Here is a 15,050-nt window from a genome sequence, read left to right as displayed (position 1 = left end):
AATTATTCTTCTATAAAAAGGGCATAAATACCTATAGTAAGCTTTCTGAGCCCAACATCAATATGCTACTACAACCTAGATTTTCTGAGTTTTAAATGCCAATATAGCTAGCGTCTCTTCTATTCTGCAGGTTCAACGAAAGAAATGTTCCTTTTACAAAACTATTCCTCAATGTGTTCCATGGATCCAACCTCTTCTCATTTTGCTTCATTTTTGTCTACCTCCCCCTTAAAAATCTGTAATCTCTTCACTTCTACCTTTCATTTCTTCCTTCTTCAAGGAAAGCTTTCCCCAAATAAACAAAAACCCCTGCAGCTTATGCCTTCCCCTTTCTGTACTGCCACGCTACACCCCTCAGGCAGGCCTGAAAACATGCATCTGGCTTACCATGCCACCTGGTGGCTGCTGCACATGTACTGTTTCCTTCCTACTAAGATTGTACATCCAAAACGATCGTTCATTCTCCTCTTTTACTGTGTATAACACAACTAATGGCATCTGAGGTGACAACATTTTTCAATATAACACTTGTGTCCTAGCAGGGTTAGCTTAGTGGGTAGAGCATCAGCCTGTGGACTGAAGGGTCCTGGGTTCAATTCTGGTCAAGGACACAGGCTCAGGTTGAGGCAGCCGATCACTGATTCTCTCTCATCATTGATGCTTCTCTTTCTCCCTCTCCCTTCCTACCTGAAATCAATAAAAAAAAAAAATGGAAGGAAGGAAGGGAGGGAGGGAGGGAGGGAGAGAAAGAGAGAGAGAGAGGGAGAAGAAAGAAAGAAAGAAAGAAAGAAAGAAAGAAAGAAAGAAAGAAAGAAAGAAAGAAAGAAAGAAAGAAAGAAAGAAAGAAAGAAAGAAAGAAAGAAAGAAAGAAAGAAAGAAAGAAAGAAAGAAAGGAAGAAAGGAAGAAAGAAAGATTGATTAAGTAGGGGCTGAACAAAATTAGTTCTGGGGGTGGTGAAGGTGGGTTCAAGAAGAGGGACCAGCCGTAGCCAGTTTGCCTCAGTGGCTAGAGTGTTGGGCTGCAGACCAAGGGGTCCCAGGTTAAATTTTGGTCCAGGGCATGTACCTTGGTTGCAGGCCTCTCCCCAGCCCAGGCCCTGGTCCAGGCGCATGCAGGAGGCAATCAGTCAATGTGTTTCTCTCACATTGATGTTTCTCTCTGTCTTTCCCTCTCTCTTTCACTCTTCCTAAAAATCAATGGAAAAATATCCTCGGGTGAAGATTAGCACAAAAACAAAAAAAAAAGAAGAGGACGGACCAATACATGTAAAGCAAGAATATGCTGGGTTTAGGAAATCCAGGTAGATTCATAAGCCTGAAGCAAGAGTGGTGCATGGGGCTAGATTAAGAATCAACATTACAGTGATGGGAAACTGCGGGAGAATCTCAAGCAGAAAAGTATTATGATCATATTCATATTTTAAAACTAAGACAACAGAGGAGGTGGAATGACAAGATTAGAAACAGGGAAAACCTAATAGTAGCAGTAGGAACAAAGAGAAGGTGAGAGAGTCCATATATATTTAAGGAATATAAATGATTGGTCCATGGGAAGTTTGGAAAGAAATAAAGGGAAGAATCATCATTACTTGATTTCCACTTTTAGAATTTAACAGGGTAGACAACAGAGAACATAATAGAAGAACCAAGAATGGAAGTCGGGGGAGGAAGACAAGAATTTGGTTTGAATATAAACATTTGAGCCTTCAGAACATGTAAAACTGTTCACAAGGTCAAAAAGGGCAAGTCCTAGCTACTTTAATGCTGTTAATGTCTATTTCTAATTTCATATTTAAAAATGTTTTCATTAAAATGTTAAGTTCAGCCCTAGCCAGTTTGGCTCACTGGGTAGAGCAGTGGCATTACCCTTGACTGGAATTGAAGGGTCCAGGGTTCAATTCCAGTCAAGGGTAATGCCCAGGTTGTGGGCTTAATCCCCGATATGGGACATGCAGGAGGCAGCCAATCAATGATTCTCTCTCATCACTGGTGTTTCTCTCTCTCTCTCCCTTTCTCTTCCTTTCTGAAATCAATAAAAAAAAATACATTTAAAAAAATGTTAAGTTCAAAGTATATATACACGTGTTTGTGCATGTATAGGACACATAGAGAAAGAGAGAGTATACTCAAAATAGAGCGCAAATGATAGAGTAAATGGGCTAAAATATTAATAGCTGAATCTCTGTACTAAAGGGTACTGATCACGGTGTTCCTTGTATCATTTTTATTTTTGTAACTTTCTGTGACCTTGAAATTATTTTCAAATTAAAAGAAAAAAATGTTATGTGCAATATATGTGAGAGAATGTACATAAGTTAGTGTCTGAGTATATATGGCAGGTAACTTCATCTACATTTCTGAAAATAATACTTTAATACAGTAAGCCCTTCCTATCACGGTTCCACATCTATGGAGGCAATCAACTGCAGATTGAAAATATTCTGGGGGAAAAAATCCCAGGAAATTCACAAAAGCAAAAGTTGAGTTTGCCACATGCGGAGCACTATGTTGAATCCACGCGAATGAAGTGATGTGCAGGCATACCCTGTAGCCCACGTGTAAACACTGTGCCAGTTTACATAAGGGACTTGAACATTTTCAGATTTTGGTATTCACAGGAAGGGGGGAACCAGAGGGGAATACTGTCCTGGAATCAATCCCCCACAGATACCAAGGGATGGTTGTACTTTTGTTGTTGTTGTTGTTGTTATAATTATCTACCAGAGATATAGAGCTTTAAAATCAAACCCAAACTCTTACCATGAAAAATCTGGCCCCTTTCTACTGTACCTCACCAATTTCATCTCAAGCCGCTCTTACCCTCATTCACCCTGCTTCTGAGAAACATTCCCTCTGCCTAGGCTACCCTTCTTCCTAAGTCTTGCTCCTTCCCATTCTTAAGGTTTTGGCTTAAATGTCACTTCCTCAGAAAGGCCTTCTCTGATCACTCTGTCCACTTAGATCCCACTGCCCCACCTATCTGGTACTTTCCATCATAACAACCTGTTTTTCCCATATACATTAGACTGTAACACTCCATGAAAGCTCAGACCTTATCTGCTTTGTTCACCAAGTGTACCAAGGATTAAGCCTAATACTCTCTATACTAGTACATTTTGCACGAATGTTGAATAAGCCAACTAAAGAATTCAGCAGCTGTGACTTAGGTTCCTTACATATTTCCCAAACCATATTTGAGATTGAAAAACATAAACAAGAGCAAACATGTCTTACCTCCTGCGATGATAAAATGGCTTAGGGCATTTCTATCTCGGTATACACTTAGACCAGTGTTCACTGTGCTGGGGAGACGACAGAAAGAGGAAAACATAATTTGAAGCATAACCCATTTACCTTCTGGAATGTACCTTTCACTAAAGAAATCTGTATTATTTCAGAAGAGCCTACTACACCCATCCCTGGTCCCAGTCTAGTCTTGACCTGTGTCTCAGACTGCTAATATAACATGGGCTTTAGGGGGACCTTCTGCTGAAGAAGGAACAAATTTGGGAATAAATAGTCACTTAAAAATAGAAGCGTAAGGAAGAGTTTTGCAGAGTTTCTCTTACTAAGAAACCTTGTATCTATTTTGATACTAGTTAGTTCACCTCCATTCATCAATGGGAAAACTACAACTGAACCAGTCTTCTACACAGATAACACTATTGAGGAAAAGGTATTATGAATCACTTTCATGTAGGTGTTCAGTTTTCATAATCCCACTTAAAAGATGTGCTGATAAAAGAATACCAAGACCCTGTGTCACAACTCAGAGAGAACTTACTTGAATATAGTCACAAACACTGCAGTTCTCCAGCTCCAGCGCCAGCCGTATCGGATGAAGCCTCGCGTGGCAGCACGATGCGCAGATTGCTAAAGTTAATAAAAAGGCTGTGAGGTTCCAAGACACCTTGGTACTTTCCTTATTCTAAAACTGTGGTGGAGGAATGTCAGCTATGGATTAGGCAGGGACACCTAAACAGAAACAATAGAAAATCTGTAGAAATATCATTCAGTCAGTATTGTAGCTTAAGCAAAAGTCCCAGGTGCATCCTATTCTATCAGGAGATAGAAAAGAAACTAAGAATTTGCCAGTGTCAACCAAGTAATCCATTAATTAAATATCACTGAGAATCTACATAGCAAACACCACAACAGCTAAAACATCAGTATTAGATATGATTTTTTTTCCCCCAAGAAATCTTGATGCGGTCCTGGCTGGGTAGCTCAGTTGGTTAGAGCATTGTACTGACACACCAAGGTTGCAGTTCAGTCCCTGGTCAGGGCACATACAAGAATCAATCAATAAGTGCATAAATAAGTGAAATAATGAATCGATGTTTCTCTTTCTCTCTCCCCCTGCCCCTTCCTCTGTCTGTAAAAATCAATAAAAAAATTTTCTTAAAGAAATCTTGGGGAAAAGAAAAACATAAAATAAAGAACTGAGTAAGTGGTACATTAAAGGGTAAGGATTAAAGTAATACATATGTGTAGGAAAGGAGCAGAGGAAGGAAAAAAACATAATTTACTGACCACATTCTATGTAAAAGTTGTGTTAACATATTACCTCATTTAATCTTTTTTTAAAAAATATATTTTTATTGATTTCAGAGAGGAAGGGAAAGGGAGAGATAAAAACATCAATGATGAGAGAATCATTGATCGGCTGCCTCCTGCATGCCCCTGGGGATCAAGCCCGCAACCCAGGCACGTGCCCTTGACCAAAATCAAGCCCGGATGCTTCAATCTGTAGGCCGACCCTCTATTCCCTGAGCCAAATCAGCTAGGGCACCTCATTTAATCTTTACAACATTTTCTTCAGGCAGGTATTTTAATTTTAACTAAAGTATATAGAGGAAGTTTCTAACCAATAAGGAATAAAGTCAGAATTGGAAGGTAGGTTGTCTGTCTCCACAGTCCATTGCTACTAGACCAACATTAAAACAGATATGGTATTCTACACTAATAAAAGAGAAACATGGTAATTAGCATACGACCGCTACCCTTCCCATTGGCTAATCAGCATATCCTTATGCAAATTAACTGTCAGCCAAGATGGCGGCTGGCAGCCATGCACTGAAGCTAGCAGGGAGGCTTGCTTACTCCAGTGACTGAGGACTCCAACGTTCCCCGCCTCACTTGCCGGCCTCTCAGCTGCAACTCTAAGCAACTATGTACTATGTTGCAAATAAGAAACTAAACAAAACCCCAGAAACCAGCCGGACTGAAAGCCAGTGGGACCGCAACATTGTATCAATGTTTTCAACAGCGAGGCCTCAGAGCTAAAGCTGGCCCAGAATAGAAAAAAAAAAAAAAAAGAAAACAAGGAGTGGTTGGGAGCTTCAGTCACTCGCCAGCCGGAAAACAGCCCTCAGCCCCTCACCCAGACTGGCCAGGCACCCCAGTGGGGACCCCCACCCTGATCCAGGACACCCTTCAGGGCAAACCAGCCAGCCCCTACCCATGCACCAGGCCTCTATTCTATATAGTAAAAGGGTAATATGCCTCCCGGCACCGGGATCAGCGTCACAGGGGGCAGCACCCAAACCCCCTGATCGCCCTGCGGCTCTGTGTGTGACAGGGGGCGGGGCCACAACCTCCCTATCCGCCCTGCTCTGTTCGTGACAGGGGAAGGCGCCCCAACCCCCTGATCAGCCCTGCTCTGTGCCTGATAGGGGGGAGCTCCCCAATCCCGATTGCCCTGCGGCTCTGTGTTTGACAGGGTGCAGCACACCAACCCCCTGATCGGCCCTGCTCTGTGTGTGACAGGGTGCGGCGCCCCAACCCCCGCCCCCCCCACGGACCCTGCTCTGCGTGTGACAGGGTAGAGCCATAACCTCTCCATCAGCCCTGCCCCGAGTGTGACAGTGGCGGCGCTCCAACCCCCTGATCGGCCCTGCTCTGTGGGTGATAGAGGGTGGCGCCCCAACGCCCCTCCACGGGCCTTGCTCTGTGTGTGACAGGGTAGAGCCATAACCTTCCCATTGGCCCTGCCCTGAGTGTGACAGGGTGCAGCACCCCAACCCCCTGATCCGCCCTGCTCTGTGTGACAGGGGGCAGTGCCTCAACTCCCCTATCGGCCCTACTCTGTGAGTGACAGGGGGGAGCTCCTCAACCCCCTGATCGGCCCTGCTCTGTGCGTGACAGGGGGGAGCTCCCCAACCCCCTGATTGACCCTGCTCTGTGGGTGACAGGGTAGGGAACCCCAACCCCCCTGATGGGCCCTGCTGTTAGTGACAGGGGGCAGCGCCCCAACCCTCTGATGGGCCCTGCTCTGTGAGTGACAGGGGGCAGCGCCCCAACCCCCTGATTGGCCCTGCTCTGTGTGTGACAGGGGGCGGTGCCCCAACTCCCCTATCGGCCCTACTCTGTGAGTGACAGGGGGGAGCTCCTCAACCCCCTGATCGGCCCTGCTTTGTGCGTGACAGGGGGGAGCTCCCCAACCCCCTGATTGACCCTGCTCTGTGTGTGACAGGGTAGGGAACCCCAACCCCCCTGATGGGCCCTGCTGTTAGTGACAGGGGGCAGCGCCCCAACCCTCTGATGGGCCCTGCTCTGTGAGTGACAGGGGGCAGCGCCCCAACCCCCTGATTGGCCCTGCTCTGTGAGTGACAGGGGGCAGCGCCCCAACCCCCTGATCGGCCCTGTTCTGTGCGTGACAGGGGGTGGTGCTGCAACCTCCCCATCGACCCTGCCTTGAGTGTGACGGGAGCGGTGCCCCAGCCCCCCAATTGGCCATACCCTGAGCGTGACTGAGGCTGGCATCGCAACCTCCCGATCCGCCCTGCTCTGTGCATGACGGGGCGGCGCCCCAACTCCCCAATCAGCCCTGCTCTGAGCCTGACCAGGGGCTGCACCTAGGGACTGGGCCTGCCCTCTGCCACCCGGGAGCAGGCCTAAGCCAGCAGGTCGTTATCTCCCGAGGGGTCCCAGACTTCGAGAGGGCACAGGCCGGGCTGGGGGACCCCCCCTCTCCCCCCCCCCCCGCCGAGTGCACAAATTTTTGTGCACCGGGCCTCTAGTCTATCTATATAAAAGGCTAATATGCAAAGTGTCCCCACAGGAGTTCGACTGGGAGTTCTATCACTTGCTATGACGTGCACTGACCACCAGGGGGTGGCGCAGAACAAAGGAAGGCCCTGGCCAGCAGCCGGCAGCCAGAGAAGGGAGGCCCCAGCTGGAAGCCAGAAGGCCCCAATCGGCCCTGATCGCCGGCCAGGCCTAGGGACCCTACCCATGCACAAATTTCATGCACTGAGCCTCTAGTAATATATAATATTGTGAGAATAAATATTTCTGGATTTTTAGAGAATCTGAGAGAATCTCTGATTCCAAACTACTATATGATATTGGGCAAGTCAAAACAACTCTGAAGCTCTAGCTGGTTTGGCTCAATGGATAGAGCATCGGCCTGCAAACTGAAGGGTCCCAGGTTCGATTCCAGTCAAAGGCACATGCCCAGGTTGTGGGCTCGATCCCCAGTAGGGAGCATGCAGGAGGCAGCCAATCAATGATTCTCCCTCATCATTGATGTTTCTATCCCTTTCTTCTTCCTTCCTCTCTCTGAAATCAATAAATATATTTAAAAGAAAAACACTCTGAAAAGTATCTGTATGAACACATGGCTTTTAAAAAGTAGGTAGATATAGATGTATATAGAAATGTGTATATGAATATAAATATCACACACACGACCTGTGTCTGCCTAGGGCTTAGAAGCCATGACATCTCAGTAGCAATGACCATACTTAGCACCAAATCTTGGTTTTTAAGTACCATTTTCCACTAAAAAACAAACTAGAGGTTCTTGGTGAAATGGCTCATTCCAATTTGAAAAGTAAAGGAATAGTCAGGAGCACCTTGCTGTGCCAAGAAATAAAGGGGTGCTCAAAGAATGATGGGGACATATCAAAACGACACAGGGTCTAGCTTGAAGGGGTTCCAACTGTCCACATGTAGGCCAATTTGGGTATTAAAATAAATAATAATGGATTATAAACCTACAGAATAAAATAAGAAACCAGGAGTCCACTCTGAATAAATTAAATAGAGAGATAAATAAATAGAGGGAAAATGAATGCTCTTGCTGATAGTAGAATACTAACCAATAAATGTAGATGGGATGATAGAATTAGAAAATGGCCATTTGGTAACCACCACAGCAATAACTGTTTTAACATAAGAATCATTATTGAATGCTAAAGCTAGAAGGTAGACATTTGATGAAAAATAGGATATTTGCATAGTCTCAAAGTATCTAAGTATTCTTAAGGTAACAGAGGGTAGTGGTTTTCAACCTTTTTCATTCCATGGCACACATAAACTAATTACTAAAATACCGCAGCACACCAAAATATGTATTATATTTGTTGCTGATCTGACAAAAAATAAAAAGGTATAATTTTTATTCATTCACATTGAATGACTTTATTGTTGTGTTGGCCGTTGTCATTTTTTTAATTTGACAACCTAAAGGAAAAGAGGTCAGTGCCCCTGACTAAGTAGTCAGGTATTGCATGTTTTAAAAATTCTTGCGGCACACCAGTTGATACAGGGGAAAAAACAGTAATTTTGTGGTGGATAAACCTTGCAGAGATAATCTTAACCAAGTGTCTAAAGTAAACATCACCAGTAAAGGGACAAACAGGTATCATGGACTGTGATATATATTTCCTAAGAAGGATACAACATCAATTCTAGGGTATTCCTGCTAAAACACATAACCAGAATATAATCATAAAAAAAAAAAAATCAAACAAATCCAAATAGAGGGAAATTCTACAAAATATATAACCCACAATCTTTAAAAATGTCAAGGTCAAGAAAGTCAAAGACAGACAAGAGAAACTTTCAGATTAAAGGCGACTAGAGAGGCATGACAGGCAAATTCAACATTTGAATCCAGTATTAGATCCTGGTCCAGAAAATCTTATTTATTTACTTACTTTTCAAATAGATGATTTTAATGGGACAACTGGCAAAATTTACATACAGTCTATAGATAAATATACTCTTATCAGTATAATTTTCTGATCTGCAAAATTATGTAAAAGAATGCCCCTTTTTTCAGGAAATAATGTTGAAGTATTCATCCTGTCTATAACTTACTCTCAAGCAGTTCACACACAAAAATAATAGTAGACATTACACAGAGAAAAAATGATAAAGAAAATAAGTGGTAAAATGTTAACATTTGGAGAATCTGGGTGAAAGGTACGTAAGAATTCTTTGTACTTTTTAAAGTTTATGTCTGACATTAATTTTAAAATAAAAACAAAAACTCTCTGAGATATAACTTCCTCACTAACACAACAGAATTGATATACAGACTTATAACAAATGAGTTACTACCCTCTAAGCTGTAAAATTATAAATGTTAATTATTGTTTTCGTGTGAAGTAGTATACTCCATGGAGGATTTGTGAATAGGATAAATATGCCACAACTGAGTCTTGATGATTTAGCAGATCAGAAATATTTTTCAGAAAATAGAGTTATACCCTGGGCCTCTATGGCTCAGTTGGTTGGGTATTGTCCCATGCACCAAAAGGTTGTTGTTTTGATTCCCAGGCAGGGCACATGCTTGGGTTATAGGCTCAATCCCCAGTAGGGGGTGTGCAGAAGGCAGCCTCTAGATCAGCGGTTCTCAACCTGTGGGTCGAACAGCCCTTTCACAGTGGTCACCTAAGACCATCGGAAAACACATATATAATTACATACTGTTTTTGTGATTAATCACTATGCTTTAATTATGTTCAACTTGTAACAATGAAAATACATCCTGCATATTAGATATTTACATTACGATTCATAACAGTAGCAAAATTACAGTTATGAAGTAGCAATGAAAATAACTTTATGGTTGGGGGTCACCACAACATGAGGAACTGTATTAAAGGGTCGCGGCATTAGGAAGGTTGAGAACCACTGCTCTAGATGTTCCACATTCACGTTGATGTTTCAGTCTCTCTCTCCTCTAAAAATCAATAAAAATATTTAAATTTAAAAAAAGAAAGAAAATAGAACTATTGTGGTGATCTCTTTCAAAGATAAGTGGTCTGCCAGGCCATGAGTATGCACGTTAGCACTAGTACTTCCATTGTTACTAAGGATCAACTTTGTTTCTTTACTCTGACATCCTAAACCCTCCCAACCTACCACCTAACTGAGTAAGTCTAAAGTGAATTGCTAAATTAGTGTGCCCTCAAATAAATTTAGAACACCAGTACCTACCACAGCATCAAACCGGTTATAATAAACTTCTGCTTGGCTCTGCTCAATGTAGCGTTGTTTAGCATGTATAAAAGCTGGTACTCCCCCATATACCCAGCCAATGATGCCTCCTGTGATGGCTGCCTTATAAATATTCTCAAGTTCCTTTGAATTTCTCTGCCGTTCACTAAAACATCAACAACAACAAAAGTTTGGGATTAGTATATATGCATACTGCTCTCCAAAAGATAGTATGATCAGAATTATCCCAAAGGCTAACACAACCATATTTTAAATTATGGGCTGAACCAATTAAATCCTCTGATGCATTAAATAGTGCAGTTATAAGTAACTCAAATTTCAGCCAAAACTAATTTATGCTGTTAGAAATTAGGCTAATGGTTGGTTACTCTTGGGAAGGTAGTGACTGAAAGGGGCACAAGGGGAGCTTCAGGGACGCTGGTAACAAGTCTCTTCGTGTTGGGTTTATAAAAACCCACTGATCAATATACTTATATATTTTTCTAGATGCATTTTATACTCCAATAAAAAGGTTTTTGTGGAGTTTTTTAAAATATATTTTTACTGATTTCGGAAAAATGAGAGGGAGAGACAGAAACATCGATGAGAGAGAATCATTGATTGGCTACCTCCTGCCACTGGGGATTGAGCCTGGGTTGCTGGAATTGAACTGTGATCTTCTGGTTCACTGTTTGATGCTCAACCACTGAGCCACTCTGGCCGGGCTAAAAAAGTTTTTTTTTAAAGGTGCTTTTATTTAATGACTATTACAACTCTACTATACCTTCTAGAAAGAGGAAGAATTTGAGTTGGATGTAGAGATCAATATTTCTTTTAATTTTAAGCTTTTAAAAATTACACACATATGGAATTTTAGGTCAATGTATGCAAGAATGAAACCTTAGATGCATAAGAAAAAAAATTTAAAACCCTATCTTTTTTAATACTTCGGGTTTTATGACTGTTAAGTGACCCACAGTCAGGTCACAAGCAATGTGAACCTTGGTTTCCTCATCCATGATGGAGGGGAGCATGAAAGTTACACTAGATCATCTTTCACATTTCTTTCAGCTCTAACAGTCTGTGGTTTATAAAGCTGATCAAAATAACCCTCTTCTGTTATATACTACATAGGCTCTATCACAAGTATCTCAAATATTGGAAGGACCGACGAATGAGAAAGGCTAACTCATCTTTAAAATAAATATGACGAGCCCTAGCTGGTTTGGATCAGTGGATAGAGCATCAGCCAGCGGACCAAAAGGTCCTGGGTTTGATTCCGATCAACGGCACTCAGGGCACATACCTTGGTTGCAGGCTCTTCACCAGCCCACCCCCAGTTGGGGCTCCTGCAGGAGGCAACCAATCGATGTGTTTCTCTCGCATCGATATTTCTGTCTTTCCCTAACTCTTCCACTCTCCCTAAAAAAAAAAAAAAAAATCAATGGAAAAATATCCTCAGGTGAAGATTAACAAAGAAACAAAAACAAATAAAAATGATGAGCCCAGCCGGAGCGGCTCAGTTGATTGTGTGTCATTCTATGCACTGAAAGGTTGCCAGTTCCAGTCAGGGCTCACAGGGAAGGTTACTGATCAGTGTGTGTGTGTGTGTGTGTGTGTGTGTGTGTGTGTCTCCCTTCATCTCTCTAAGCATGTCCTCGGGTGAGGATTAAACAACAACAAAAAGATGATAAAATCTAAACATAGTTATTAAATATAATTCTGCCAACTCCTTTGCCCCAACTATATACCTCTTAGCAACATAATAAAGCTTCAAAGTTTAATTTAACCACTTGACAACACAGTGTAGTATTGTAAAAAAAACTTCATGAAAGGGCAAACTTTTCACCAATAACTGATGAGTAGATTAAATGAATCAAAGAATGAATGAAATCTGGAGTTTTTCATTAAAAGTAATTCAATTCAAAGGATTATATCTTATTCTGAAACTTTCTTATGTGTTAACCCAGCTGGTATCTTTTATAAAATGATGACACAAGTGGTGCTATTTTACACATTCCTTATGTGGCAGAATAAAAATTTTACAACTCTCAGCCTATCTCTCCAACTTCCACCTTTTGGCGGGGAGGGGAACTACTGGTCATGAAATAGAGACGTTTGGGATCAAGTGAAACCCAAAAAGGAACAGTGGAGTGGGATCCTGCAGATATGGGTTCCAGAGTCAATTATGACACTAATTAGTTCGGTCCCGTTCTTCTAATCTGCAAAACCAGGGTCTTATACTAAAACAATCTTCCCTTAATATGCCTATAAGCTCTGACTTATGGGTCTTACCCTTATCGTTTGAAAGCTGTCCTGTCACCTACACAACTTCCAAATGGACATGACAGGACGCAAGCTCGGGGTGCAAATACAGGAAGCCCAAATCCCATTTATAAACAAACCACACCACCCTGTGGTCCTCAGCCCCGGGATAACCCAAAGCTGCAGGACACGCTCCGCAGCCCCGCCCAGGCCCCAAGCACTGTTACTCTTTGGCAAACAGCTCCCGGAGGCGGTCCCATCCAGACTCCAGGGGTTGGGGTTCTGGGTCGTATGAAGACGGTAGCTTCCGGTCCTCCACAAGGACCTCCGGGTCGGCGGCTACAGAACTGGTGGCCACGGCCCCCGCAGCAAAGACCCGAGGGAAAGGACCCAGCGCCCAGAGGATGCTCCTCGGCGCCCGCGGCCGCTCCTCCATGGCCATCCCCGAACCTGCGGACAGACACCAGCTTGGTGATCGGGGCGCGCGGCCTCTCGGGGACGCCGTGGGAGGACAGCCAGGAGAACTGCAAGAACGAGAGGGTGAATGCCCGTGCGTGGGTGCGAACTTTTCCACGTCACGGGTCCTGACCGTCGGGACCCGGCTTCACTTTGGAGGTCCTTGGACACACGAGACAGGAAGTCCTGCCCCAACCAGGGCAAAGGCCAAGGGGCGGGGCGACGGCGACAGCACTTCCGGTCGGAGGCGGGACGGAACTCAGGAGTCCGGAAGTGAGTTAGCGGCGAGTAGCCACGCTCAGCGCCCCGGCCCCGCCCCCGCCCCAGCCCCGCCTCCCAGGGCTACGAGGGCCAGGCGTCCCCGGGTCTCCGGCTGGTTCCAGGCGGCAGATGTGGTCGCAGATTGGCATAATTTAACGTATTTAAACACCAGAAAACCCACAGAGATGAATAGGAAAGTGCAGTAGTCAATACAAGTGGAGCACGGAGAGAGGAATTTTGTGCAAATACAAGCCCAACCCACCCTATCCCGGCAGGAGGAGTCTCCTGGGCTAGGTCCACACACACTCCTGCAAGTTCTGGTTTCCAGAAGGAAGGAGGCATGGAAGAGAAGTCAGGTACGCTGAGATTGCAGAACACTATTGTGAATAGTCAGCTTTGGGCAGTTCCTCACAAGATGATGGATTCCGCCTCCCCCCCCCCCCCCCCCCCCCCCCCCCCCCCCCCCCCGCCCTTAGTTCCTATACCTACTGCTTCTCACAAGACAGGACAGTTTCTGGAATTCCCAGCAGGTGTGCGTTTGATAGTGCAGCAATAATTTTCCATCAGCGCAGCCTCTGCTAACATATGCTTCGAAGTAAAGTTTTTATTAAAATGCACGTCTCAAAAATAGTCTCATCTGGTGTGTGTGCTTCCATTTAATCTCTGCTAGCAATCCAATATAGCCTCTTATATTTGCCAATCCTTACCCTTCCTTTATTCCTTTCTAGATGCAATTCAGCGCTTCTACACCCCTTATTAAATAGAATTCTGGAATTTAATAGCTGGTGTATAGAGCAAGAGCAGAGCAGACTTTTTGGACATTTTTCAAGAATCCAGTGTGGAGTCACTGTCAGCCATGGCTATTATGTCAGGCATCATGATGCCCAGAACTGAGGTAATGGGGTGAAACAAGAATGCCCTTAGGGTGGTCCTGGAACGTCCCAAAACACAAGAATGAAACCTCAGAGAAGGACTTCATCTGGACACTGATATGAGTGGGACCACCACCCGCAGTGGGCTCTAAGCACTCAGAGCTTCCACCATTTGACGCTCAAGCTTGGCTGTACCAGGAGTCGCACTTGGAGCCCGAAAGGACTTCTGCTCCACCAGACCATGTCGCCCCTGTAGCTGCCTGGCTTGAGCCCTATGCATGCCTCTCCATCCACAGACGCCATCAGTGATCAGGACTTTGCACGGGGTGTTCACTATGCTCCTTGCTATGCTTGCTCTATTGTATAAGCTCCCCTTTCCTGCATGTAACCTCTGTGTAACCCTCTTGGCTCCTTGGGGAGGTCTCCTCTAATAAAGCTGGCGTTGTGGAAAGACCCAAGCATGTGTGACCCCTTTTGGGGATGCTCCCTTGCTCACTGCAGCTGGAATTTCATAGGTAAGTCCAGAGAAATGACGGACTAGACTAGCTGAATTAGTGACAGTGCCAGAAAGATCTCTTTGGTGTCTGGGAGACAGGATTAGATTCAGCTCCCATCATAACACTTACTACATTGCATCACAACTTTCTATTTGCTGTCTTGGTAGACTAGCTTTGAGGTCAGAGACTATATATATATATATATATATATATATATATAGTCATTTCTATGTGCAGGACCTAGCACAGTGTCTGACAGACAAGGTATTGAACCAAGAATTCAGATCTCCTGACTCCTGGCTCTGGCTCTAGGTTGCTGATTATCGCATATAGGCTCAGGTGGGCATCAATATAAAGTCCTAAGGCCTGAAAGCCCAAGAAAATGGATGTGCACTCTTTGTAGTCTACATGTAGAAAAAGCTAAATGCTTAAGATGCTCGATCCCAGGATCATTCTGAGATGAGGG

At 44.1% G+C, this 15,050-nt stretch overlaps 1 protein-coding gene across 2 annotated transcripts in view; it reads right to left on the bottom strand.

The window, feature by feature from the left end:
• Positions 1-13,139, bottom strand: part of TIMMDC1 (translocase of inner mitochondrial membrane domain containing 1) — a 37,329-nt gene extending 24,190 nt beyond the window's left edge. Inside the window, exons 1-4 of one of the 2 annotated variants that reach the window (XM_070406252.1) lie at positions 12,726-13,139; positions 10,234-10,399; positions 3,785-3,873; positions 3,235-3,302 (exon numbers count right to left, since the gene is read on the bottom strand). In XM_070406252.1, coding sequence (XP_070262353.1) covers positions 3,235-3,302; positions 3,785-3,873; positions 10,234-10,399; positions 12,726-12,940 — 538 coding nt within the window. In that variant the 5' untranslated portion in view covers positions 12,941-13,139. Of the gene's footprint in view, positions 1-3,234; positions 3,303-3,784; positions 3,874-10,233; positions 10,400-11,539; positions 11,960-12,725 lie in introns of those variants that run through there. The other variant, XM_070406253.1, reaches the window with a different exon arrangement.
• Between the last annotated feature and the right edge of the window lie 1,911 nt (positions 13,140-15,050).

The sequence above is a fragment of the Myotis yumanensis genome, unplaced genomic scaffold (assembly GCF_028538775.1).
Source record: "Myotis yumanensis isolate MYYU_CA2020_CCGP unplaced genomic scaffold, mMyoYum1.0.hap1 SCAF_2, whole genome shotgun sequence".
In the NCBI taxonomy this organism is placed as follows: Eukaryota; Metazoa; Chordata; class Mammalia; order Chiroptera; family Vespertilionidae; genus Myotis; species Myotis yumanensis.
Note: the sequence above shows the minus strand (reverse complement) of the source record. Positions and strands in the feature narration are given on the sequence as shown.